At 40.4% G+C, this 25,509-nt stretch overlaps 1 protein-coding gene across 13 annotated transcripts in view; it reads right to left on the bottom strand.

The window, feature by feature from the left end:
- The window catches only part of AAK1 (AP2 associated kinase 1), a 164,891-nt gene that overhangs the window by 77,304 nt on the left and 62,078 nt on the right, over positions 1 to 25,509 (bottom strand). For all 13 annotated transcript variants that reach the window (XM_040458639.1, XM_040458644.1, XM_040458645.1 and 10 more), the window contains exon 3: positions 10,066 to 10,184. In XM_040458639.1, coding sequence (XP_040314573.1) covers positions 10,066 to 10,184 — 119 coding nt within the window. The remainder of the gene's footprint in view (positions 1 to 10,065; positions 10,185 to 25,509) is intronic.

The following is a 25,509-nucleotide window of genomic DNA, read 5'->3' as shown; positions in this document are numbered from 1 at the left end:
CATCATGCAGGGCTTTTGATTAAAAATGGTAGGAAAAAAACTGTAAGTAAGTTGAATACTTGCTTTAATCTCTGCTTCCTTCTAAAGCCTTACTAAATGTTGTAATGAATTTATTTTTTAAAAAGCATAAACTGAAGACTTCCATTTCCGGGAAAATAGAGATGTATTTTCGCCTATTCTTCCTTCTTTTAATTTTTTTTTTTTTTAACGTTTATTTATTTTTTTTGGGACAGAGAGAGACAGAGCATGAACGGGGGAGGGGCAGAGAGAGAGGGAGACACAGAAACAGGCTCCAGGCTCTGAGCCATCCGCCCAGAGCCTGTCGCGGGGCTCGAACTCACGGACCGCGAGATCGTGACCTGGCTGAAGTCGGACGCTTAACCGACTGCGCCACCCAGGCGCCCCTGGCCTATTCTTCCTTCTAAGAACAACTAAACACTCTGGACTAGTATACATTTTAAAAAGTGTAACAAAAAGGGTCTGAAATGTGGACAGAAAGCAGACAGACTAGAAACTTTGGAACCCAAAAATGAGATGATGGTGAGCTCTCTGTGTTATCTTCTTGTCCCATACATCCCAGACTAGAAACTGAAGAAGCCGGCTAACTAAAAACATTAATGGGCATAGATAAAAAAAGCCCCAGTAAAAGTCTGCTGTCTCTAGCCAAACCCAGGAAGGGGGCAGCCCGGCAAGACAGAAACGTACAGCCACTAACTACTCTACTCCAGCCAAAACCACAGAAAAAACTACAGCCCCTCCCCACAATGTGCCAGCAAAAGCCAAGTGCAGAGCCTAGACTTCTGTCTTCGCACAAACACACGGTATATGTATAAAACATTAATATATAAAAAACATACATAAGTACATATTACATATAACACATATATCTAATATCTATATTATATATAACATTAATTAGAATAAATATTTAAAAGTTTTACCAAAAAATGGCTAACAAGTATAGAAAAAGATGCTCAACATCACTAAGCATCAGGAAAATGCAAATCAAAATCACAAGGAGAGAACATTTCATGCCTATTAGGATGCCATCATTAAACAAACAAAAAATAACAAGTGCTGGCAAGAATGCGGAGATATTAGAATCCTTGTGGCACTGTTGGTGGGAATGTAAATTGGTATAGCCACTATGAAAAACAGAAAATTATACACAGAATTACCATATTACCCAGCAATCCCACTTCTTGGTGTAAATCCAAAAGAATTAAAAACAGGATCTCGAAGAGATATTTGCACACCCACGTTCATTACATTATTCACACTAACCAAGGGGCAGAAGCAGCCTAAATGTCCATCGATGGATAAACGGCTAAAGAAAATGTGGCATATACATATAGTGGAATATGACTCAATCTTAAAAGAGAAAGAAATCTTGTCATTTCTACAATATGGATGAACCTCGAGAATATTACAGTAAGTGAAATAAGCCAGTCATAGAAGGACAAATACTGTATGATTCCACTTACATGAAGTATATAAACAGCTGAACTCATAGAAGCTGAGACTAGAATGGTAGTTGTCAGGAGCTGGGGCGGGAGGAGAAACGGGGAATTGCTATTCAATGGTATAAAGCTTCAGTTATACTAGATAAATAAGTTCTCCAGATCTGCTGCATAACACTGTGCCAACAGTTAATACTACACCCTTAAAAATGGTTAAGTTGCTGGGCACCTGGGGGGCTCAGTCAGGTAAGCGTCCAACTCAGAATTTTGGCTTAGGTCATACAATTTGATAGAGCCCCGCATCAGTGCAGAGCCTGCTTGGGATTCTCTCTCTCCTCTCTCTCTGATCCTCCCCCTGCACTCACGCACCCATGCTCGCTCTCTCGTGCTCTCAAAATACGTAAGTATTTTAAAAAACGGTTAAGATGGTAAATTTTAAGTTGTATGGTTTTGACCACAATAAAAAAAAATATTTTTAAAAGTTAGAGTAAAATTAAAATAAAATAAAATTTAAATACTGGCTTACAAACAGAAAGATCTTCAAAATTGAAATAATAATTCCTTAGTTGATAATCTATGAAATATATCCAAATGAGTTGAAAATTTATACCCACACAAAATCTGCACACAGATGTTTATGACAGCTTTATTCACAATTGCTAACACTTGGAAGCAACCAAGATGTTCTTCAACAGACCAATGGATGAACTGTGAAATAACCATACAATGGAATATCATTCTGCTCTACAAAGAAATGAGCTATCAAACCATGAAAAGACATGGAAGAACCCAAAATGCGTATTAAGTGAAAGAAGCCAATCTGTTAAGGTTACACACTGAATAATTCCAACTATACGATGTTCTGAAAAAGGCAAAACTAATAGGGCAATAAAATAAAAATCAATGGTTATCGGGTGTTGGGAGATTTGGTGGAATAAACAGGCAGAGCAGGGGATGTCTGGAGCAGTGAAACTGTCCCATATGATACTGTAACGGTAGATACATGCTATACATTTGTCAAACCCCTAATACAATTCCAAACTCAATGTACAATACCAAGAGTAAACCTTAATATAAACTATAGACTCTAGGTGATAATGATATGTCAATGTGTCAACTCCCACCTCAAGTATCTAGGAAAAGAAGAACAAAATAAACCTAGGGCGCCTGGGTGGCTCAGCTGGTTAAGCATCCGACTTTGGCTCAGGTCATGATCTCGTGGTTCATGAGCTCAAGCCCAGCGTTCGGCTCTGCACTGACAGCTCAGAGCCTGGCGCCTGCTTCAGATCTGTGCCTCCCTCTCTCTGCCCCACCCTCACTTACACTCTGTATCTCTCTTTCTCTCTCAAAACTAAATAAACATTAAATAAATAAATAAATAGATAGATAGATAGATAGATAGATAAATCAACCCAGAGCAAAAAGAGAGAAATAATAAATATAAGAATAAAAATCAATGAAGTAAAAAATGAAAAAATAGAGAAATCAATAAAACAAAGAGATGGCCCTTTGAAAACATCAATTGGCAAATCTCTAGCAACACCAATAAAGAAAAAAGAAATACAAGATATAAGTTATCAATAACAGGAATGAATCAGGGGATATTGCCATAGACATGGCACACATCAACAGAGATAATACAAGAATATCACTAACAACTAACTCTACATGCACACATTTGACTTAAATGAAATGGACCAATTCCTCAAAAATACAAGCTATCACAACTTACCCAATATAAAATGGATAATCTGAATAGCCCCATAACTATTGTTTTTGTTTTTATTTTTGTTTTTATAATTTATTGTCAAGTTAGCTAACATACAGGGTGCTCTTGGCTTCAGGAGTAGATTCCTATGATTCTTCGCTTACATACAACACTCAGTGCTTATCCCAACAACTGCCCTGCTCAGTGCCCATCACCCATTTTCCCCACCCCCCGTAACTCCCAACCCCCATCAACCCTCAGTTTGTTCTCTGTATTTAAGAGTCGCTTATGGTTTGCCTCCCTCTCTGTATATAACTTATTTTTCCTTCCCTTCCCCTATAGCCTTCTGTTAGGTTTCTCAAATTACACATATGAGTGAAAACATATGATATCTGTCTTTCTCTGACTGGTTTATTTCATTTAGCATAGTACCCTCCAGTTCCATCCACATTGTTGCGAATGGCAAAATTTTATTTATTTTTTCATCGCTGAGTAGTATTCCATTGCATATATATACCGCATCTTCTTTATCCATTCATTAGTTGATGGACATTTGTGAATAGCCTTATAACTATTAAGGAAACTGAATTTGTAACTTAATAACTCCCAAAAAAGAAATCCCCAGGCCCAGATGGTTTCACTGGAGAATTCCAACAAATGCTTAAGGAAGAATAAACACCAATTCTACAAAATCTCTTTTCCACAAAACAGAAGAGAAGGGTACACTTCCTAACTCATGTTATAAATCCAGAATTACCCTAATACCAAAACCAGAAAAAGCTGAATAAAACCAAAAATCTGCATGCCATTATCCCTCACGATTATAGATGTAAAAATCCTAACCAAAATATTCACAAATAGAATTCAAAAACATAATAAAAATAATTATAGGCCATGACTAAGTGGGGATTATTGCAGGGATGTAAGGCTGATTCAATATTTGAAAATCACTCAATACAATGCCCTATATTAAAGCTAAATAAGAAAAATCATGAGCATATCAATGCAGAAAAAATATTTAACAAATTTCAACTCTCATTCATGGTTAAAAAAAAAAAAACCTCTTAGAAAAATAGGAATAGAGGGAAACTTCCTCAAATTTATTATTTTTTTTTTAATGTATTTTTAAAAACTACAGGGGCACCTGAGTGGCTCAGTTGGTTGAGGTCATGATTTCAGGTCAGGCCATGATCTTATGGTTCATGGGTTTGATCCTTGCATCAGGCTCTGTGCTGACAGCTTGGAGCCTGCTTGGGATGCTCTCTCTGTCCCTCTCTCTCTGCCCTTCCCCCAGGCGCACGCTCTCTCTCTCTCTCTCTCTCTCTCTCTTAAAATAAATAAATATTAAAGAAAAAATTTTAGGCATGCCTGAATGGCTCAGTTGGTTAAGTGTCCGACTCTAAGTTTCAGCTCAGGTCATGATCTTGCAGTTTTGTGAGTTCAAGTCCCCCATTGGGCTCTGTGCTGGCAGTATGGAGCTTGCTTGGGATTCTCCCTCTCTCTCTCTGCCTCTCCCCCACTCATGCTGTCTCTAACTCTCTCAAAATAAATAAACTTTAAAAATAAAAAAAAATAAAGAAAAAATTTTAAAAACTACAGCTAACCATATGCTTAATGGTGAAAGTCTTCTTTCCTCCTAAGACTTGGGAAGAAGACAAGGATGTCCACTCACCATTGTTACTCAGCATAGTACTGCAAATTCTAGCCAGTGCAATTAAGGCTAGAAAAGGAAGTTAAAAGGATGCAGATTAGAAAGGAAGAAATAAAACTGCCTCTCTTTGCAGATGACACAATGGTCTATATAGAAAATCCTAAGTGGGGTGCCTGGGTGGCGCAGTCGGTTAAGCGTCCGACTTCAGCCAGGTCACGATCTCGCGGTCCGTGAGTTCGAGCCCCGCGTCAGGCTCTGGGCTGATGGCTCGGAGCCTGGAGCCTGTTTCCGATTCTGTGTCTCCCTCTCTCTCTGCCCCTTCCCCGTTCATGCTCTGTCTCTCTCTGTCCCAAAAATAAATAATAAATGTTAAAAAAAAAATTAAAAAAAAAAAAAAAAAGAAAATCCTAAGTAATCTAGAAAAAAATTCAAGAAGTAGTAAACAAGTTCAGCAAGGTTAAAGGATATAAGATAAACACAGAATAGTCAATTGGTTTTCTACATACTAGTAATAAACACAGGGACACCAAAATGAAAAATCCAATACCATTTATAATCACTCAAAACAAAACAAAGAAAACCTATGTATAAATCTAAGAACATGTACAAATCCTACATAACACTGATGAAAAAATAAATCAAAGATGCAAATAAGTGGAGAGATGCACCATGTTCATTTATTGGAAAACTACACAGAAGAGATGTCAATTCTCCCCAAGTTCATAAAAAGGCTTAATGGATTTCCTATCAAAATACTTGCCAGATATTCTGTAGACAAAGATTATTCTAAAATTTATATGAAAAGGCAAAAGAACTAGAATAGGTAAAACAATTTTAGAAAGAAAAAAAAGAAGTAGGTGGAATCAGTCTGATTTCAAGACATTATAAAGCTACAGTAATGAAGGTTGTGTGGTACTGGTGGAGGGACAGACATATAGATTAATGGAACAGCATAAAGAAGGGTCTGGAGATGGACCCTCACACATACGCCCAACTGAGTTCTGACAAACATATTCAATGGAGGAAAGATAGCCTTTCAACAAAGGGTGCTAGAGCAAATGGAGACCCATAGGCAAAAAAAATGAACCTCAACCTAAGTCTCATACCTGCCATAAAAATTTATTCAAAATGAATCACAGACTTAAATGTAAAATGTTAAAACTATAAAACTTTTAGGAAAAAAACAGGACAAAAATCTTCAGAAGCAAGGGGTAGGCAGAGTTCTTAGAAATGACACCAAAAACAGGTTCCACAAAAAGGAGAAATGATAAACTGCACTTCATCAAAATGAAACATAAAACAAAACAAAAATAAACACAAAGGTCTTACACATTTTAAAGCCTGATAAATAAAAAATTCAACGGCATGGCTGTAAAGCTGAGGAAATCACCAGAATGTAGAGGGGGGAAAAAAAGAAAACAAAGAAATGAAAAATAAAAGGGAGAAAATAAGAAAATTAGAAAATCAATTCAGCAAGAACCAACATCTGAATAACAGCAACTTTAGGCAAAAGGAAGACAGAAAAGGAAATCACCAAATGAGACAAACTAAAATTCCTCACAGTGCAAGGATGGGAGTCTCTGGATTACATGGGAACACCATTTATTAATAAATAAAAAGTGTATACAGCAAGGTATATCATCAAGATATTTCAGAACACTGTAAACAAAAGGGAAACTGATAAATTTCTAGGGAGAAATTTCTAGGGTCACACCCAAAGGGCCAAATATTAGAATGACTCAAGATTTCCTATGTACAACAATGAAAGCTAAACTATGGTACAGTAATGCTTCCAAGAAATATCTAAATGAAATGATTTCTAAGCCAGAATTTTTTTTTTTTTTTTTTTTTAAATAAGATTTTACATGGGATGCCTGGGGTGGCTCAGTCAGTTGGGCGTCCGACTTCGGCTCAGGTCATGATCTCGCAGTTTGTGGGTTCGAGCCCCGCGTCGGGCTCTGTGCTGACAGCTCGGAGCCTAGAGCCTGCTTCCAATTCTGTGTCTCCTTCTCTCTCTGCCCCTCCCCCACTTGTGCTCTGTCTCTCTCTATCAAAAATAAATAAACGTAAAAAATATATATATTTTTTTAAAATAAGATTTCACATGTGTGAGCATAAAATAAAGATACTTCTAGACCTCGAAGGTCTCAAAACTTTACCTACCATGCATAAGGAAGCTACCACAGGATAATCTCCACCACAATGAGGAAGTAAAACAAAAAACGAGTCAGGAAATCTAACAAAAAAGTGAGGCAAAGGGAATGACTAAGAAATTCCAAGATAAGACTGTAAATCAGGCCTAGAGAGCAACCAATTCAGATTTCATGGAGTTAGAAGACAGATTTCTTCAAGAAGATAAAATGGGCAGAGCACATAAATGCATTTAAAAGTATTAAAAAAATGATTTCGACAACCTAGAGAGAGTTTGGGGTTAAACTGCTGAAAAGTACACAGAGAAGACAGACAAAAAAATTGAAAAAGATCGTTAATTCCAATGGAAAGAGAGTTATATAGAAAAGAGATAGTAATCCTAGTTCACAAGAAGATTCTGCAAGAATAGTGTTTTCTTACATGTAAAAACTCATACTACTGTAACTAACACACTGCCAAAATTTAACTGCTGTTGTAGCAGAATGGAAAATGAGAATGACTGCAAGGTATTTGGGGAAAAGGGTATACAGGGGATGAAAAAGCTAAATATTTACATTCCATACCATATAATACCTAAAAGGGAGGAAAAAAAAATCAGGAGCTGGCAATATCAGCATGTTATTCAGAAACATATCAAATAAATCAACAAAAAGGGGTTGCCCCTGGAACCTTGAAATGACAGAGGAGGGCCCCTCGGGGAATTGCTTGAAGTTTTTAGTAATAAGCTTAGTTCATCTATTTGAGTATTTAAGTCTTGAAAAAAATATAAACTAAAAACAACTCAAAACAGAATCTTTCACAACTATTATATGGCTGGGCCAGAATTTGAATACATATTTGTGAGCTCTAAGGGGCCTGTGTCTTCTTAGTTCCTCTATTCCAAAGCCTGCCTAGCACAAAGCCAGCTCTCAAACATGTTTCTGAATGAGTAGGAGAAAGTTAAAGAATAGGATTACTTTCATAACACTAGAAAATGAATGAGAAGGGCACTCTAGGCAGAGGAAATAGCAGAAGCAAAGACAGGAAACGGAGTGTGTGAGACCTTAGCAAGGCAGGGACAAGGGGGAGGAGGGGCAAAGAGAAGCAGCCAGAAAACCTAATGCTGCTGAAGGAAGATGCAGTGAGGCTAGTCATTTGGAGTCGTGGGGTAGGGAAGTGGGCGCTCACTGGTGCCTGTGGACAGATCCATGTGGCCCTGCGTATGTACTTGGGGCCTTGGGGTTTTTTGTTTCGCAATGATGACAGCAACACTTCCATCAGCAAATGGTTTCTTCTCAAATGGTTTCAGCTTTTTGAAATCTAAAATAGTACCAGACTCTGTAAAATCCTGAGGTCTTTTTCACTAGCCCAACTACAGTACAGCTAGTTACTCTTAAGTAGCCCCTGAAAGGTCAACCCCACAAGGGATGGACAGGGCCAAGGAAAGCCTGATGAAATTCCTACAATGGCACCTCCACCCATTTTTTTGGACCTCTTTCTTCTCTTTATAAAAGCATTAAACTCCAGGGCATAGAGAAATCATCACCTCTAGGTGAATATATGCATCTGATATTACCATTATTCATACATTCATTTCATCCAAAGCCTACTAAGTACAGTTAACACTTGAACAACATGAGTTCAGACTGTGCAAATCCAGACATGGATTTCTTCCCCTTAAATACAGTACAGTGTGTAAATGTATCGTCCTTATGATTTTCTTAATAACATTTTCTTTTCTCTAGCTTACTTTATTGTAAGAATACAGAATATAATACATATAACATACAAAATATGAGTTAATTGACTGTTTATGTTAAGACTTGCAGTCAACAGCAGGCTATTAGTTGTTAAGTTTCGGGTGATCAAAAGTTAATATGCAGATTTTCAACGGTTCAGGGGTCAGCACCCCCACCCCCATATTGTTCAAGGATCAACTATATTATGTCACACAGTCTGCTGGAATGTAAAGCTCCTGATTTAAAATGAGTTACTTTCTGATGGCAAAATTACTTATAAGATTACGCATAGGCAATATAAACAAAATTTTGCTTTGGTGAAAAGTATTTTGTGGAAGCAAAATGGAATAAAAGACTATTTAAATTTTTTATGTATAATGTCAAACAGAAGTGAAAGTGAGAAACTAACTCCCACATACCCAGTGATCTGCTTCGATCAGTAACCCTTTGCCAGTTTTGTTTCTCTTCTATATCCACTCATTAACTTCAAGACATAATCTTATTTCATCCGTAAATATTTCAGCATGTATCTCTAACAGAAATGTACTTTCTTTAAACATCATATGAATATGAATTGTGAAAATGAAGTTTTTAAGATATGAGGTATAATTAACATATAATAAAATGCACAGATCTTAAGGTGTTCAGCTGAGTTCTGACACTTACATGGTCCTGGGTAACCACTACCCAAAACAAGATATAGAACATTTCCATGGCCCAGAAAATTCCCACATGCCCCTTTCTAGTCCATTTCCCACACTCAGATGACCACTTTCTGATCTGTTACCATAGATCACTTTTGCCTGTTCTTGGACTTTTATATATGGGATCATAGAGTATGTGTGAATAAGAGGTTTCTAGTCCAAAAAAGGAGAAAACCATTCCAGGAGGAAAGAACTACATGTATAAAATATAAAAGTGTAGAAGGATACATTCAAGGAATGCTGAAAAGCTCAAGATGGACGAAGACCAGGTTTGGGAACTGACAGAAGACAAGACTAGCAGACGAGGCTCACTGGAGAGCTAGGGTTTCTGGATTAAACCCCATACTTAATTCTGGGAATGAATTTATGAAAGAAATGTTTCTCAGTGCCCAAACTTCTTCCTCTGACCTAAAAAATTGGTCAGTTCTCTCAATATGCTCCTTTCTCTTCAACCCTCCAGCTAAGGGTGACCAAGATGGGAGAAGCATGTTGCACCCCATGACTCTTCATTCTCATTTTGTGTGAGGCTCCTCTGCCATCTCAGGGAAGGGAACAAGACCCACTGCCCCGACACACACACACACACACACACACACACACACACACACACACACCTTTCTTATCGGAGGGCACATTTTAAACAAGAAGTCCCAAGTCTGAGGGGCAGCCTTACCATTATCTGGATTTCTCTCTTGCACACCTGGAGATCATGCTCATTGTTGACAAACATGCGTTTCAAGGCACATTTCATTCCATTGCTTGTCCTCACCAGAAACACGATAGCAAATCCACCTGTGAAGGAAATGCACATACAAGCTCTTTTGAGTGATGTTCAAAAAGTCAAATAACCACAGTGGCTATAGCTTTCTGCTGTCACTGTTAATGGTACTGATGCCATCATCAGCTAGACCTAGGGCTTGCCTGGGCTAGAAGGCACTCTTACATTCAAGGGACTCAGAGATATTACCACGGGATTGAGTGGCAAGAGTCAGAAAAATTGTTCCTGAACGCCTATATCAGGAAGAAGGAAGAACAGTAGTTATCTTCCAAAGTACCTACAAATAAACAGATAAAAGAAAAAAGAACTACATTCCAATCACTGTCCTAGGCACTTTGAGCTCTTATTTAATTCTTACTACAATCCTATGAGGCTGGGTATTATTTTTCCCTTGTAGATGATTATTAGCTAGAGAAAACAGAGGCCCAAAGAGATTAGATTCAACCAAAAACTTTAAAAAAAAAAAAATTGTAAGTCCAGCACTTAACCAGAGAGGCCTGGAAGTTATTTTAATAATTGTTATAATAATAGTTGTCACTTTCAAGAAGCTTTTTCTTCCTTCCTTCTAATCCCTCTTCAGATCTAACAATCAACCCTGAGGATTCTTCCTGCCTTTCCTACTTCACAGGCTGTTGAGAAGACACAAAATATAGGTATGAAAGGTTCCTCGACACAGCAGACACCAGGAAAGTATAACTCGATTACAGGGCAGATGTTTTAATGTCCACACTAAACTTTCTCTTAAAGACAGTCCAAAATTCATTAAAAAATTTTATGTAACTCTAACAGAAATTCTTAAATGCTCTGGATTGGTTATATTTTAGCGTTTCACAAATTCTTACAACTCCTTACTTCAATCTCATCCCCCAAATGCTGTATGAGGTGCTCAGTACCATTGTTAACAGGGGTTATAGATAGATAAGGTGCAGGAAAGCTGTCAAAGCTGAAGGCTTCATAAGCAGTATAAGCAGTGAAGGCAGTATAAGCAGCAGTTATACTGGGCACTTTGTCCATCTACTTGCTCATACACCATCATAATTTAGCTTGAACTATCCTGTGCAATGACCCTGGGGAGCAAAAACAAAAAAAAATTCTTTTGCTAGGCTATTATTTGCATATAGGTGATGACTAATTGGATGAAGGTGAACACAGAGGGAAGTCCCTAGTGTGGGAACTTGAGCTGAGGCTGTGGCATAGTGCTAAGGCTAGCAGCCACATGCAAAATTGATAGAGAGCAAAGTAGTGATTCTAGAGACTTCACGCCCGAGACAGAGACTTCAGCCCTGTTTAATCTCTCTGCAACCTCTGAGGCCCAGTGGCACTTCAGCAACTGTCTGCTGATGTCCATAGCATTTCCTCGTGTCTCTTCACAATGTTTACTCTTTTTCAAGTCTGCTTGGATAGGTTTTTCTGCTCCTTGTAACCAGAGAGCCTTAATCACAGAGCACTGTTGTTATGTTTTCATACAATACACACAGAATTCTGTTTAAAAAAATGCTAATGGACTCAAATGTTCCAAGTGTGCATTTTGATAATGATTTAGCAGCCATTGCATGTCTGTGTATCTCCTGCCACACTGTCCTTCTTCAGTATTCAGATAAACACTAAAATTTGCCATGAAGTCTTTTTTCCACTGTCATCTTGAATCTTGTATCTCAATAACATTTTCCATTTTCTTATAATACTTTAAAGTCTACTTGCACTGTTCAACTGTCAATTTTAATTCTAGAAATTTACTTTAAAAATACGTTTAAGGGCGCCTGGGTGGCTCTGTCGGGTGGGCGACCAACTTCGGCTCAGGTCATGATCTCACCATTCGTGAGTTCGAGCCCCACATTGGTCTCTGTGCTGACAGCTCGGAGCCTGGATCCTGCTTCAGATTCTGTGTCTCCCTCTCTCTCTACCCCTCCCCTGCTCACGCTCTGTGTCTCTCTGTCTCTCAATAATGAATAAACGTTAAAAAAAAATTAAAAAAATAAAATAAAATAAAATAAAATAAAATAAAATAAAATGAAATAAAAATATGTTTAAACCCCTACCACATATTGGCTAGCAGAGGTCTTGTAACACACATACATACACACAAAGTCTCAATGTTAAGATGCATATTTTTTACACTTTAATTTTTAGGATATCGGAATTCTTCTTGTAATAAGTAGGTACATTTAATGCAGTAGTATTTAATCTTCTTTTCCCCAAAAAGCTGTTAAATTCATGATGTGTCTTATTATCAATCAGAAGTGTTAATTATAAAGTTTCTATGTGTATTCATAATTATTTTGTAAACAGTTCAAGTGAGTATTCATTTTATGGTATTTGAATTTGTTTAAAGAATCACAGAACTACAGACTTTGTACCAATATGCTCTTAGAGAGCATTAAATCCAAGCATTTTGCTTTATGACTAGAGGAATGGAATGGGGCTTAGGAGTCTCATGGCTAATTATGTAGAACCTGGAATGGTGTCACTCTGCTGGCTGTCCACAACATGTTCTTCCCGCTTTACTTACCTTAGAGAAAACCTGTGTCACACCCCATTTAGATAATAAGGAGACACGTGATTGGGCTGCAGCACACAAGTTGGGAATGACTGTTTCCTACAGTGGAATGCACAGAACCACTAAAGGACAGGGCCAGCCCTTTCAGCAGGCTGATGATACAGCGATCCAAGATACCTGCCAGCAGATGGGAGCAGTGCAGTTTTCTTTACCAGGTAGCAAGATGACCTTTCCAGCCTGCACTCAAGAAATGAGTCAGATGCCTACCACACAATCCAGGCAGGCACAATGGGTTGAGAAGGGCCAGCCGAGACTCTCAAAGCCTATGACCATCACAGATCTAAAGGCAAAGCAATGAACCTGCGTTATCCCTAACACAGATGGAACCACACTGTTTAGCATCAATGCCCATAAAAGGGCTTATGTGCAGATGGGACGCATTTAAATCACAGGTCCTTGATCATGAGACAAAATTCAAAGTCTGATAGGATTTGTCAGTTTAAAGATATTGGTCACTATCAATGTGTAACTGACCAACTGGAGATGTAAATAACCCAGTTAGAAAGAAGAGGGCATACAGCACCACTCGAGATACTTCTCTGGCACAGGCCCATGTCCACCAGACAGATCAAGGTATGAAGATTCTCGGCTACACCTAAACAGAGTTCGGGCTGTTAGAGAAGAAGGCAATTATAAGACTGTAAATAGAGAGGCTTATTTCAGATTGAGTTGCATCCTGAGATCTGCATTAAATGGAAAAATCTAAAGCTGAGCTGGGCATAGTTTGGACAGAGGTAGAAAAGCTAATATTCACTAGAGCCTGTGCCAGTCTGCCCACTGGAAACTGGGCCAGTCCTTTCGCCTACCTGCATGTTTTTTTGAAACACTAAGATAGGGACATCTGGGTGGCTCAGTGGGGTAAACGTCTGACTTCGGCTCAGGTCATGATCTCGCAGTTCGTGAGTTCCGGCCCCACTTTGGGCACTGTGCTGACAGCTCAGAGCCTGGAGCCTGCCTTGGATTCTGTGTTTCCCTCTCTTTCTCTGTCCCTCCCCCATTTGCATCTGTCTCTGTCTCTCTCTAAAATAAATAAAAGCATTAAAAAAATTTTTTTGAAAAGCTAAGATATTCCCTATGATTTCCCTGGAATCCCTTTTGGGGGAAAATTCATGAATTTACTGAACCACAAAGGGAAAAAGGATTCATTCCATTATGGGAGGTAAGCAAGTAAAAAGCAATGGTTCACATAAAGGAATAGCCACTCCACAACTCCAGATAGGCATAATAATTTTGACACAGACAAACTTTAGCCTCTTAAATATGTGGGAATACTTTTTTATTTACACAAAGAAACATGCTTTCTCCCACTTTCCCTCAAATACATAGCACTCTTGGGTCTAACTTTATCCCCCTAATTTTTAATGATATGGATGGGTACTTAACACTCACTATGAAAGTAGAGATTTTGTCTCTTTAGTTCCCCTCTGTACCCTTATGCCCTAGAATAGTGCCTAACACATAGTGGGCACAGTCAAAACTTAATTCACATTTAGCCATTCTAGTGAGTGTGTAATGATATTTCATTATGGTTTTAATGTGCATATCCCTATAGATCCTTCAACATTTAAACTCCTAGGATTAGCTGCTTTCTAACACTTTCCTGCTAAAAGGCTATTAATAAGGACAGGATCACAGAATTACCGATGAAACTACTGCGGTAACTTGGACTTCTATCTCTCAAGCAAAGATGAGAGAAGTGCCTAATTCTCTTCTGCGAGAGGCAGACAAGTGAGATTTGAGGGGGAATTATATAATCTCTAAAAACTCAACTCTGATATCAACAAGAGATCATGGTCCTCAATATCATTACCATGGCTGACCCTTTTTAAGCAGAATGTCGTCAGGAGCCTAAGCGTGATCTTCGACATCAGCAACGGGGCTTTTGAGGAACTAAGTGTTCCTCTCCTGGTTTCGTCTCAAATACTGAATCATGCTAGATAGCACCAGGCCCCAGGGGCTGCTCTGAATGAATCAAGACACCAGTGGCTTCCACTTAGCAAAGAAAAGTGAGGGATGGGGGCAGTAAGGTAACAGGGAAGAGAAGAAAAACACCAAAGCGACAATCTCCATAGCGGTGTGGGCACAGATGGGGACCAGCTGGGCAGACAATGAGCATGATTAGACCCAGGACTGAGATGCAAAAGAAGCCCGGCATGGTGCTGAGACAGGGTTTCTGAATTTGCTGCCAAAGAGGTTTGGGTGGATATTTTAATATCGGGCACAGATTCTAGCCACTAAAAATCTGCTACCTGCTTATTTCCTACAGGGGAAGGAAACTTCATTTCGTAACATAAGTCCCATCTACACTTTTAGGAATGCCTTCTACTTGTCTGAGATGAAAGGAGACACAAACCAAAGGAACCAGAGGGTACTGAGAAAAACCTCGTCCGGATCCATATTCTGCTCCTGTCTTCCAGTTTTTCGCCCCACAAACTCTTGTTTCTCTTCTAAAATAAGATTTACCCAATGAATGCTGTTGACTTAATGCAATTTCTCTCCAAGTGGCATGAGGAAGAGAAAATAAACATACAACAACCTTCAGAAGCTGGTCTAAAGAATCAGACAGAGAACCCAGTTAAAGTGGAATTTATCCAGGAGCTATAAAAGAAAGGGCAATACTAGACAAGTTGCTGGATCTCTTTGGCCTGTTTTCTCAATTGCAGAAATTAAGACTAAATTAGTGGTTTTTAAACAGTTCCTCAGAGCCTTAGGACACAGGAGGTACTTCCAGTGGCCCCAGGAGGAAAAAAAAATTATTCCATTTATTAAGGGTGGGATGTTCCACACAGCTTCCTTTTATCTATTTAATATTAATTCTGAAAAAGACACTGGGGAAAAAAGTGGGGGACTCCTGCTTTAAAGGAGAAGGAGAAAAGTAGTTCTTTATAAAAGAATGCTCTATAGTTCTATATAAAAGTATTTTATAAAGAAAAAAGGACTACACCACTACTAGTCCTACAACGGGCCCTTGCCTACATGACTACTGCAGATAGAAATACGTACAGGCAGTTCTGGGGCGGGGGCTGTGCCACTACATCCCACCGCCCCCCCCCCCCCCGGCTTACATTGAGATCACATAGTATTCCTTTACAGTCCAACGGGTTAGGCTCAAACAGGCCACAATCTCCATGAAGCCCTGTCCTCACATCTGCCGAGGGTAGCTGATATCCACCTCATACTTTAGGGGAGGATTACATGATAAACAGAGCACCAAGCACAGCAAAGATATGTGATGAATATTAAAGGTTCCATCCCCCCCCGCCCCCAACACCAAATCCTTTGTATTTGTATGATACCTAATTTATCGTAAAGTTGTAAATCTGGAATATCTTCTGGAAATCAAGGGCATAAATCCAAACACCAATAGGGGCCAGGAGATCATGCAAAGGAGGGAAACAGTCCAGGTATAGCAAAATGTATAGACAGAGTCCAGGCACACAGACTCACTGTCATAAAGATGATGAAGAAGCATGGGGACTGCACAAACCAGAAAGTGCATGCCCCAGCTCACAGGCAGCCACTCCTCAAATCCAGCCGATAATTGCCATGGAGGAATGTGGGCTGAGGGTTGCCAAGTTTTTTTTTTTACTTCCAAGAAAAGCTAGAGTTTTGTCTGAAATCTCCTGATTTTTAAATCTGGGCAACAAACTTTAAAAAGAAATCTCTTAAACCCTGTGCAGTGAAGGAACTCTATTTCTGGGCTAGGACTGAACTAGAGAACCCTGCTTTGATCTTTGGGAGCCTTGTGAAGTAAGCAGGGCATGTATTACAATCTGCACTTGACCGGCTAGAAAATTGAGGCATAGAGAAAAGCCTAGGTGGCTTTAGTTTTGCCACTTAGCGGCAGGGCCAGGGCTAAAATGCTGATGTGCCAGTTCCTGGCCCTCATCTCAGTCTACACTCTCCCCTGCCACCATCCCCTCCCTGCAACAGTGAACCAAGTAGGCACACTTCCACTATCAGGGCAGGGGAGGGAAAAGACACAGGGAAAGGCCAGGGGGCCTCTCCAGTGGACCAGGCAGGAGAGAGTCCTCTGTTCAGGAAGAATTTGGGTGCACAGTCTGCAGTGTATGTGAGCTCCCGCAGGGAGCGACAACCAAGAGGCCAACAAACACCCATCTATCGAATATTCACATTGAGGACAACTTTGTCAAAAGTTGCAGGAGGAACAAAAATTTTCACAGCTCTGTAACAGATGGCAAAGAGCACAGCAAAGATTTTATAAGAGAAAAGGCCAGTCTGCATCATTTGTCAACACTGATTTCAGTGGGGACCCGGGATTTGTTTTTTAACGTCAATCTCTCCTCACTTGCCGCAGATTAAAAACCACCATGTGCCAGCTCCTTCTGGGGGAACATGTCTAAGCAGTCCTTTCCCCAGGCAGAAAGAACACCCAGATGGGGGAAGACTAGAGACATTCACCTCCCTCTCCCATCAGGAACCATGGGCACAAAGTCAGAGACTGGCAAAGTCTGGCAGCGGCACTGAAACAGCAACTGGACACAGTAAGCCCACAGCCCAGGCTGAATGTGGGGCAGCTCGTACTGGCTCTTCCTTTCCAGGACTGGGACACTTGGAGAGCATCTCCAGTTCAGGCGGTTCTCTTTAGGGGTTTGGCAAGAGTCTTAAAAAAAAAAAAAAAAAAAAAAAAAAAAGACATTTCTAGGGACGGTACCTGTCTGCCTGGGAACAAAAAATTAGAGTTCAAGAAATCAAGTTGGCTCACACACACCACAGGCGTGTGAAGTACTGCACATAGGACCAGAACCAGAGCACGTGGGGCCTGATCTGTCACCAGCTCCAGCCAACCAAAAGAGAGCCTTCCCAGAGCTGCCAGGCCCCACCTTCGCTGCAGCGTCACCATGGGGTTAGCTTCTGTGTTCACTTAAATCCACTGAGCAGCTTTCCTGGGTCAGAATGAGCCATTTCCTCTTCTCTACACCACAGCCAGGGGGATGATCTTTTAAAAACAGAAAGTGACTATCATTCCTCTGTTTGGAACTCTCCAGGGGCTTACTGCCCCTCTCTGAATAAAATTCCAAACACTGGCTCCAGCCCGCAAGGCCCTACATGAAGTGATGTGATCTCTCCGCAGCCTCACTCACACACCACAGCCTGCCACTGCTCACTCTGGTCCAGCCCTGGTTGCATTCTTTCTTCCTTGGTGTTGCTTATACTCCACCCTCCCTAAAGATTTCTGTGCCTGCTTCACCCTTTGCCCTGTTCGTTCTTGGCCTGACCAGCTCCTACTAAGCATTCTTGAGGTTTCAGGCTGTGACTCCGATGAGGCTCCCTTGATGCCCTGGCCCCACCCCCTTCTTCTGATTTAAATTAAATCCCTTGTTACTCACAGTACCCTCTACTTTTCCTTTGGGACATGTCAGGAGTATAATTAAATATTTAGGTGGTAATTCCTGGTTTGATGTCTTCTTCCCCCCAAATCCTATAAACTGCACAAAGTCAGGGACAATGTCACTGAGTACCATGGTACTGTCACCCAGTACCATGCCCACCACATGAAAGATACTCAAGTGCGTGTTACACACTGTGTTTGCCTAGCACCATAAAGGATACGCTCCCCAACCCCAACGCCGCCAAAAAAAACCACAACAACAAAAACAAAACAACAGAAAACATTACATGGTCCTAGGCTTTCAGAAGGTTAAACTCTAGTTTGGAATAGAAGGGACACATTGGAAGAAAAGGGGTAAAGTAGTCTACCCTAACGGGAAAAGCCCTGAATGCTCAGCCTAGCACAACCGAGAGCTGTGTGAGACTAGAGTCGACTAGACACTTAGGTCCGCAGCATGCTTACAGTGTGGCGTTATGGAGAGTTGTACAGAAATCTCTGTGCTGTTACAGAGTGACACTTAATTCTGTGCGCTGTCCCTTCTTTGGAAAGTAGCACTTGAGCTGGAAACGAAAACCCTCTTCAGTTAAGAAGGAAAAGAAATCAACACCCCCCTGCTCCATCCTGCGCCATCCCTCACCTGAAGAAGTGGAGAGCCTCTTGGGCCCGAACCGTCTCACTCCCTCTAAGCCACTGGTGCCAGCAATCTTCTAATAAGTGGTGTGCAACCAGAGCGGCTGAGGTCAGATCCGCCAGCCCCTGCCTGCACACACCCAAGCTCCGGCTCTTAATCATCTCCACCAAGCCGTGATGTGTGTTACCGGTCCACACTCTCCAAAGGAGAACTGGGGTTTTTGGGAAAGGCAAATATGGCTGACATTCTGTCAGCTCCCAACTGTTCATTCTAGAGCATTCCATTTTAACTTCATGCTAAAGCCTTTTCTCTGAGGTTAAACATTTCTGAATGTACTACCCATCACCGCATAGACCAGCCCCTAGGTCGTGGTCCCTCCCCCAGGACTTGTGCACCAGTTCACAATTTCCTCCTCATCCCAACTCCTGCCATCACCAAGTTGATTTCACTGAGACTTAACAATTCTATGCCCTAAACTTCCTCTACTCCATCCTGGGTGCTCCTTCATACTCTCCTCTTTTCTTACCAAGAGAACTAAAATAGAATCCTCGGCTTCTGTGCCTTGGACCTCTTTCTCTTTTAAAATTCACATATAAGAACTCCCCTTAAAAGTATTCACTAGTTCTCCAAAGCCAGAATAAAGACCAAATTCTTCACACAGCAGTATGTAAGAACCTTTATATTTTCCCCCATTTTATGAAAAATGTCAAACATACAGTAAAGTTGAGATCATACTTCCAATAGCCACATATCCACCTCCTAAAGTGTACAAATGTTAACATTTTGGTATACTTATTTTATCATATATATATATATATATATATATATATATATATATAAATAATCCGTCTATGTAAACATAACTCCTCTTACTTTTGACCCATTTCCAAGTAAAGTGCAGACCTCAGTGCTCTTCACCTTAAATGCTTCAGCATGCACATCTTTAACTTGTGTTCAGAGTTCACAGGTATTTTGGTGGGGGGGAGGGAGAGAAGAAATAAAAGTCTATTTACAGTGAAGTGTACAAATCTTAAGTTTATTATTGGATGGGTTTTGATAAATACATTTATTGTAACCCAGACCCCTACCGAGATATCAAACCTTTCCATCACTCAGAAAGTTGGCTCATTACCCCTTCCAGAGAATCCCATCCTTGTATTCCCCCCTAGAGACAACCACTGTTTTGACTTTATCATCTATTACTAGTTTTGTGAACTTTAGAACTTCATATAAATGGAATCATACAGTATAGGCATTTTTTGCGTAAGGATCTTTTACTCACCATAATAGTTTGTTGAGTGTATCAGTATATTACTTTTACTGCTGACCTGCTATCTTTTTCCTTACAGAAAGACATTGAGTTATTTCAAATTTGGAACTATTATGAAGGAAGCTCTATACACATTCTTCTGTAAGTCTTTTGTATCATAAAATAAATATTTCTCTTGGGTAAATACCTAATACCCAAGAGTGTAAGTGCTGGACCACCAGGCAGATACATAATTAATAAGAAACTGCCAGAACTTTTCCCAAAGGGGTTATACCATTTTATACTCCCACCAACAACGTATGACAGTTCTAGACTCTTTAGAATCTAAAGACAGCCCTGCCTCACCCAGCTCCATTTCCCAATGCTCTTTCCTCCTCCACCACCACGGTATCAGAACTTGAACCTTTCTGTTGCTTTACTCCCAGGAGGTTTACATGTGCTATTCCCTCTGCCTGGAACATCCTGTCCTAATCTTCTGCTTGATAAAAGGAGTTGAAGATTGTCAAAATAACACCTCTTCTGTGAAGTCCTCCCTTTCCCTGACAGTCATCCCCAAGCTTTCTTTTTTGTTTTTTTTTAATTTTTTTTAACGTTTATTTATTTTTGAGACAGAGAGAGACAGAGCATGAACGGGGGAGGGGCAGAGAGAGAGGGAGACACAGAATCGGAAGCAGGCTCCAGGCTCCGAGCCATCAGCCTAGAGCCCGAAGCGGGGCTCGAACCCACGGACCGTGAGATCGTGACCTGAGCTGAAGTCGGACGCTAACCAACTGAGCCACCCAGGCGCCCCCTTTTTTTTTTCTTTTTTTTTTTCCCCAAGCTTTCTTATTACCACCCACTTGGCCATTACCTCCACTGTCACACTTATTGCAATGTACTGTGATTATCTGTGAGACATTAATCTCTTCACTAGATAAGCTGAGGTGAAGAGGGAGCCACTCTTTTCTGCCTTGGTAGAATAATGCTTGTTATGTTATCATAATGCTTTGTGACATACTAAATGATACTTTGCAAAGCATTATTTTTTTACATAAAGTGTACTATTTATACTTTATGATACTTTAATATTATCATTAAACACCAGTTTAAGGACTCTGAATACTGTGAAATCCTAAGGACAACATTCTACATTGTTTTCCACAGGTGGGATGCTTGAAAAATGGATCACCAAAGAAAATTAAAATGGCAAAAGAACTTCTTGGAATCCTCAGGACTAGCACAATGCTTGGTACATGATAGATGATTAACAGATGTCTCATAAATAGCAAATCCAATAATGTTGTTTCCGTGCTTATAATTCTCTGCTAGCTCTCAACCAGCTGTGAGATCAAAATCCCAGTCTTCATGTGGCATACAAGACCCATCATAATCTGCAGCCCACATTGAACTGAGTTGCCTGGATAGCATCCTCTGATGCCTCTATGCTTTTTCCTTATATTCTCTATCTGGAAAACCTGCCTTCTGTTTATTAGTAAACTTGTAGCTGTAAGAACAAGCGTTGCTCAAACCAGGACTCCTATGTGAACGTTCACCTCACAGAATGTCCATCTTCGCATTATTTTCTTACCCTGATTATATCCCATTTGCGTGCGTACCAGTCTGTCTCACTAGGACTATATTCTCTCAGACGGCAAAGATTTTACTTTATTATTATGCATTGTAAAAAAACAGTGGTCCGGCTTACCATACTCTTCAACTCATGCTGAAATAATGATTAGATATGTTGTATCAAGTGACCCCCTTCTCCTAGCCACACCAAAGTGGACCAGGAGTGGGCAGCTGGTGCACATTCTCCCTTGAGCGCCCAAGGCAAGAAAATGGCTTCCAGTCATGATATAAATAAGTTATGAGGATAAAAGATATAACACAGGGAATGTAGTCAACGGTGGTGTATGGTGACAGATGGTAGCTACACTTGTGGTCAGCATTACAAAATGTACAGACTTGTAAAATCACTATGTCATACACCTGAAACTAACGTAACATTGTGTGTCAGCTATACTTCAATTAAAAAAAAAAATTCTGGGGGCGCCTGGGTGGCTCAGTCGGTTGGGCGTCCGACTTAGGCTCAGGTCATGATCTCAGGGTCCGTGAGTTCGAGCCCCGCGTCGGGCTCTGTGCTGACCGCTCAGAGCCTGGAGCCTGTTTCAGATTCTGTGTCTCCCTCTCTCTCTGACCCTCCCCATTCATGCACTGTCTCTCTCTGTCTCAAAAATAAATAAATGTTAAAAAAAAATTTTTTTTTAAATTCTGTAAAAAAAAACAAAAAAAAAAGCAAGAAAATGGAGCACTTACAAGAAGTTGCAATCCAAGACTATGTGCCTCCAAGGGGAAAGAGACCGACAAAAGAGCCATCTGATAACTTTCCAACACTCATAAAATCCAGCTTCATTTCCTACTGTTGGACTCTGTATTTATCCAATAAATTCCTTGTTACTTAATCTAATGTGGATTAAATTTCTGTTTCTTGACCCTGATGGCCCTAAGAAAACTTGTACCAATATGATTATAAAATACACGCTCTGGTACAATCTAAGGTTTAATCATTTTAACCAATTCAGGCTCCTTTAACAAAAAGTATCCAGAAGAGAATGTTAAAACAGAGTACTGAAAACCGCACTTGAAGAGTGAGAATGTTTAAGTTAAGACTACATTTACATTAAAGTAGAACCTGCAATCATACACAAAGATCTATGGCAGAAAGTGGTCAAATCTATTTGGGAAAGGACAACCACAAGGAATTTGAAAAGGCGAACATGGTCTGCATTATAACCTTTGTTGGGCTCACAGATCAGGGCCAGGGAATAGGGGACCCTCAGCTCTCAGAACACTTATTATCTGGGGAAGCCAGGAAGATGGTTTTTTACCTGGGTTTATCAGAAAGCAATCATAAAGAAGAGGACTTAGCTCTCCAATGAGAGGAAGGAAACAGGGTGGAACCTTTCGTATCAAGTGAAAAGAAGAGCTCAGGCATGGACAGCCCCGGAGAGGCCTGTCAAAAGATCAGGTGTAACCGGCAGTGACTGACGCACTGAATTACACGCAGGGAAAACTTCCTCTGCTTTGCTGTACAACCAGGGTCGGGACCAGGATGAGCAGAGAGAGACACATGCCATAGACACAAAAGACAAAGTCCATATTGATGATTTTTCCTTTCCACTCAGGCTGTGGTATGGCTGGACACAGCAATGTTATTAAACTGATCCTGTATTTTAAACTCTGATACTTGGTTCATCATTGCATTCACTTTTATTTCTTTAATGTTGCATAAAATATTACTTAGGCTGATTACTGAGTTTTAGGGTGCCCCTAAATTCCGTACTTGACATAAGCTCCTCACTCTAGTCTCAGCTCTACATGAAACTGCTGTCTGCATGGGAGAGAAATCTGCTTGGGCTCCAGTGTCCATGCTGTCCTTGCACTCTACTCCACAGCAGATCTCAGAGGTCAACACAGTAGCGGGGGAGGGTAGAGAAACTCAGTGAGTGACTCTAAAGGGAGTGGGGGGCTGGGCCACAGGAAGAAACGCTGAATTGTGGAGTCTGTTTCTGGCTCTCTGTGGGAACTACCGTGATGCCGTAGAGCTCCAGGGACAGCCTACTCCCAATCCCTCTTGGACACAGTGGGGATCAGACCTGACTCAGTCACCAAACAAACATAAAGAAACCAAGTCTCGCTGAAGCAGAGGTCAAGTACTAACAGCCCAGATACCAAATGTGTATAAGCTCATGGACTAGACTAATAACAAATGAGTACCAATCACAGCAGAACAGAGAAACGTAAGTTAGGGAGAAAGGTGGGTCTTCTAATAACAAGCCTCTTTTAGCTCTCAACAAAGGGTTGAAGAAAGAGGCTACAGGGTCGAGTGCAACCAGAAGCTTACAGAAGAAATATCTGAAGCTTAATTAGGGAAGTGTTCACTCTCTCAGGTGAACCCACACAGGGCACTAGCAAAAACCAAGATGTTACAGGATTCCAAGAGGTTTATGCCAAACAAGGAAGGGAAGTAGATCTGAAGACCAGAGGGTCCCACCCGACCTGGAAGAGGAGGACAAGGATCCAGTACTCCTATAAAGAAAGTTGAGGAAAGAGTTCAGCACTCCCTGAGCTACATCAGCAAGCAGGGCAAGTTAGGAATACTTTCTAGTAGGAATGGCAGCTGGCATGTGACTAAAAGGCAACATGGAAGTAGCATAAAAAAACCTGACAGATCTTTTGACTCATAAGTTTCATTTCTGGGGGCGCCTGGGTGGCTCAGTCGGTTGAGCGCCCAACTCTTGATTTCAGCTCAGGTCAGGATCCCAGGGTCTTGGGATTGACCCCCATGTCAGGTTCTGCACCAAGCATGGAGCTTGCTTAAGATTCTCTCTCTCTCTCTCTCTCTCTCTCTCTCTCTCTCTCTCCCTATGCCTCTCTCCTCCACTTGTACACATACTCTCTCTCTAAAAAAATTAAAAATTAAAATTCAGAAGATTAAAAAAATTTTCATTTCTGTAATCTTTTTAAAGAAATAATCTGAAATATATTTTGTACAAAATGTGCAAAATGTGTACAAAAGTGCTCAAGACAAAAAAAAAAAAAAAACATGAGAAAAGAACATTACCTAAATGTCCAATAAAGAAAAATTTGGTTAAAAGATTAGTCTGGTCAGACACAAAAACACTGTATAGCTATTAAAATATTTACCATTAAAAAAAATTTTTTTTAGTTGATTTATTTATTTTGAGAGAGAGAGAGAGAGCAGGGGGAGGGGCAGATAAGGAGAGAGAATCCCAAGCAGGCTCCGCACTGTCAGTGCAGAGCCTCAGGTGGGGCTCCATCTCATGAACCATGAGATCATGGCCTGAGCCGAGATCAAGAGTCAGACGCTTAACCGACTAAGGCACCCGGGCACCCCTATTTAACATTTTTAATATGCTAGCATGTACAGAATATAGCAAATTTAAAAAACAAGATAAAAAGTTCTTTGTTGGGAACACAACTATGTGAAAATGCATATGTGGAAAAAAAAAGAAAACACATACGTATAGCAAAAACACTAGAAGAAAATAAAACGAAATGTTATGACTAAAACACAACAAGATGTTATGACTAAAACACGCAAAAATTTTCCAAGACTGAGTTGCCTATAGATAGATGATTGCTTTCTTCCTTATCCTTTTCTCTATTTTCCAAATTTTTTTATAATGACCACATATTACCTTTCTTAAGTTATAAAAAAAAAAAAAAAAAAAAAAACAACTTCTAGTTGTTTTTAAAGAAAAGCCTGCCCTCCAAACCTGGGGAGGCATGTTGAGAAGCTAAGTCTCCAAAAAGGACCAGAAGCACACCGGCCCCAACCGGTGCACTAAATTACCTGTGGAGAAAATTTTCTCTGTCTTTGATGTAAATCTAGGGCTGGGACTAGGGTGTGAGGAGAGAGGCACCTGCCTGGGGCACAAAATTTAAGGGAGTGCCAAAAAGCTCAGTAGTCAAAGTAAATAATCCTTCCCTCCAGCGGGCGCTGCTGGTCACATCGCTAGTCACCA

This window comes from Herpailurus yagouaroundi, unplaced genomic scaffold (assembly GCF_014898765.1).
Source record: "Herpailurus yagouaroundi ecotype Mexico unplaced genomic scaffold, PumYag 221, whole genome shotgun sequence".
In the NCBI taxonomy this organism is placed as follows: domain Eukaryota; kingdom Metazoa; phylum Chordata; class Mammalia; order Carnivora; family Felidae; genus Herpailurus; species Herpailurus yagouaroundi.
This window is presented reverse-complemented; position numbering and strand designations above follow the sequence as displayed.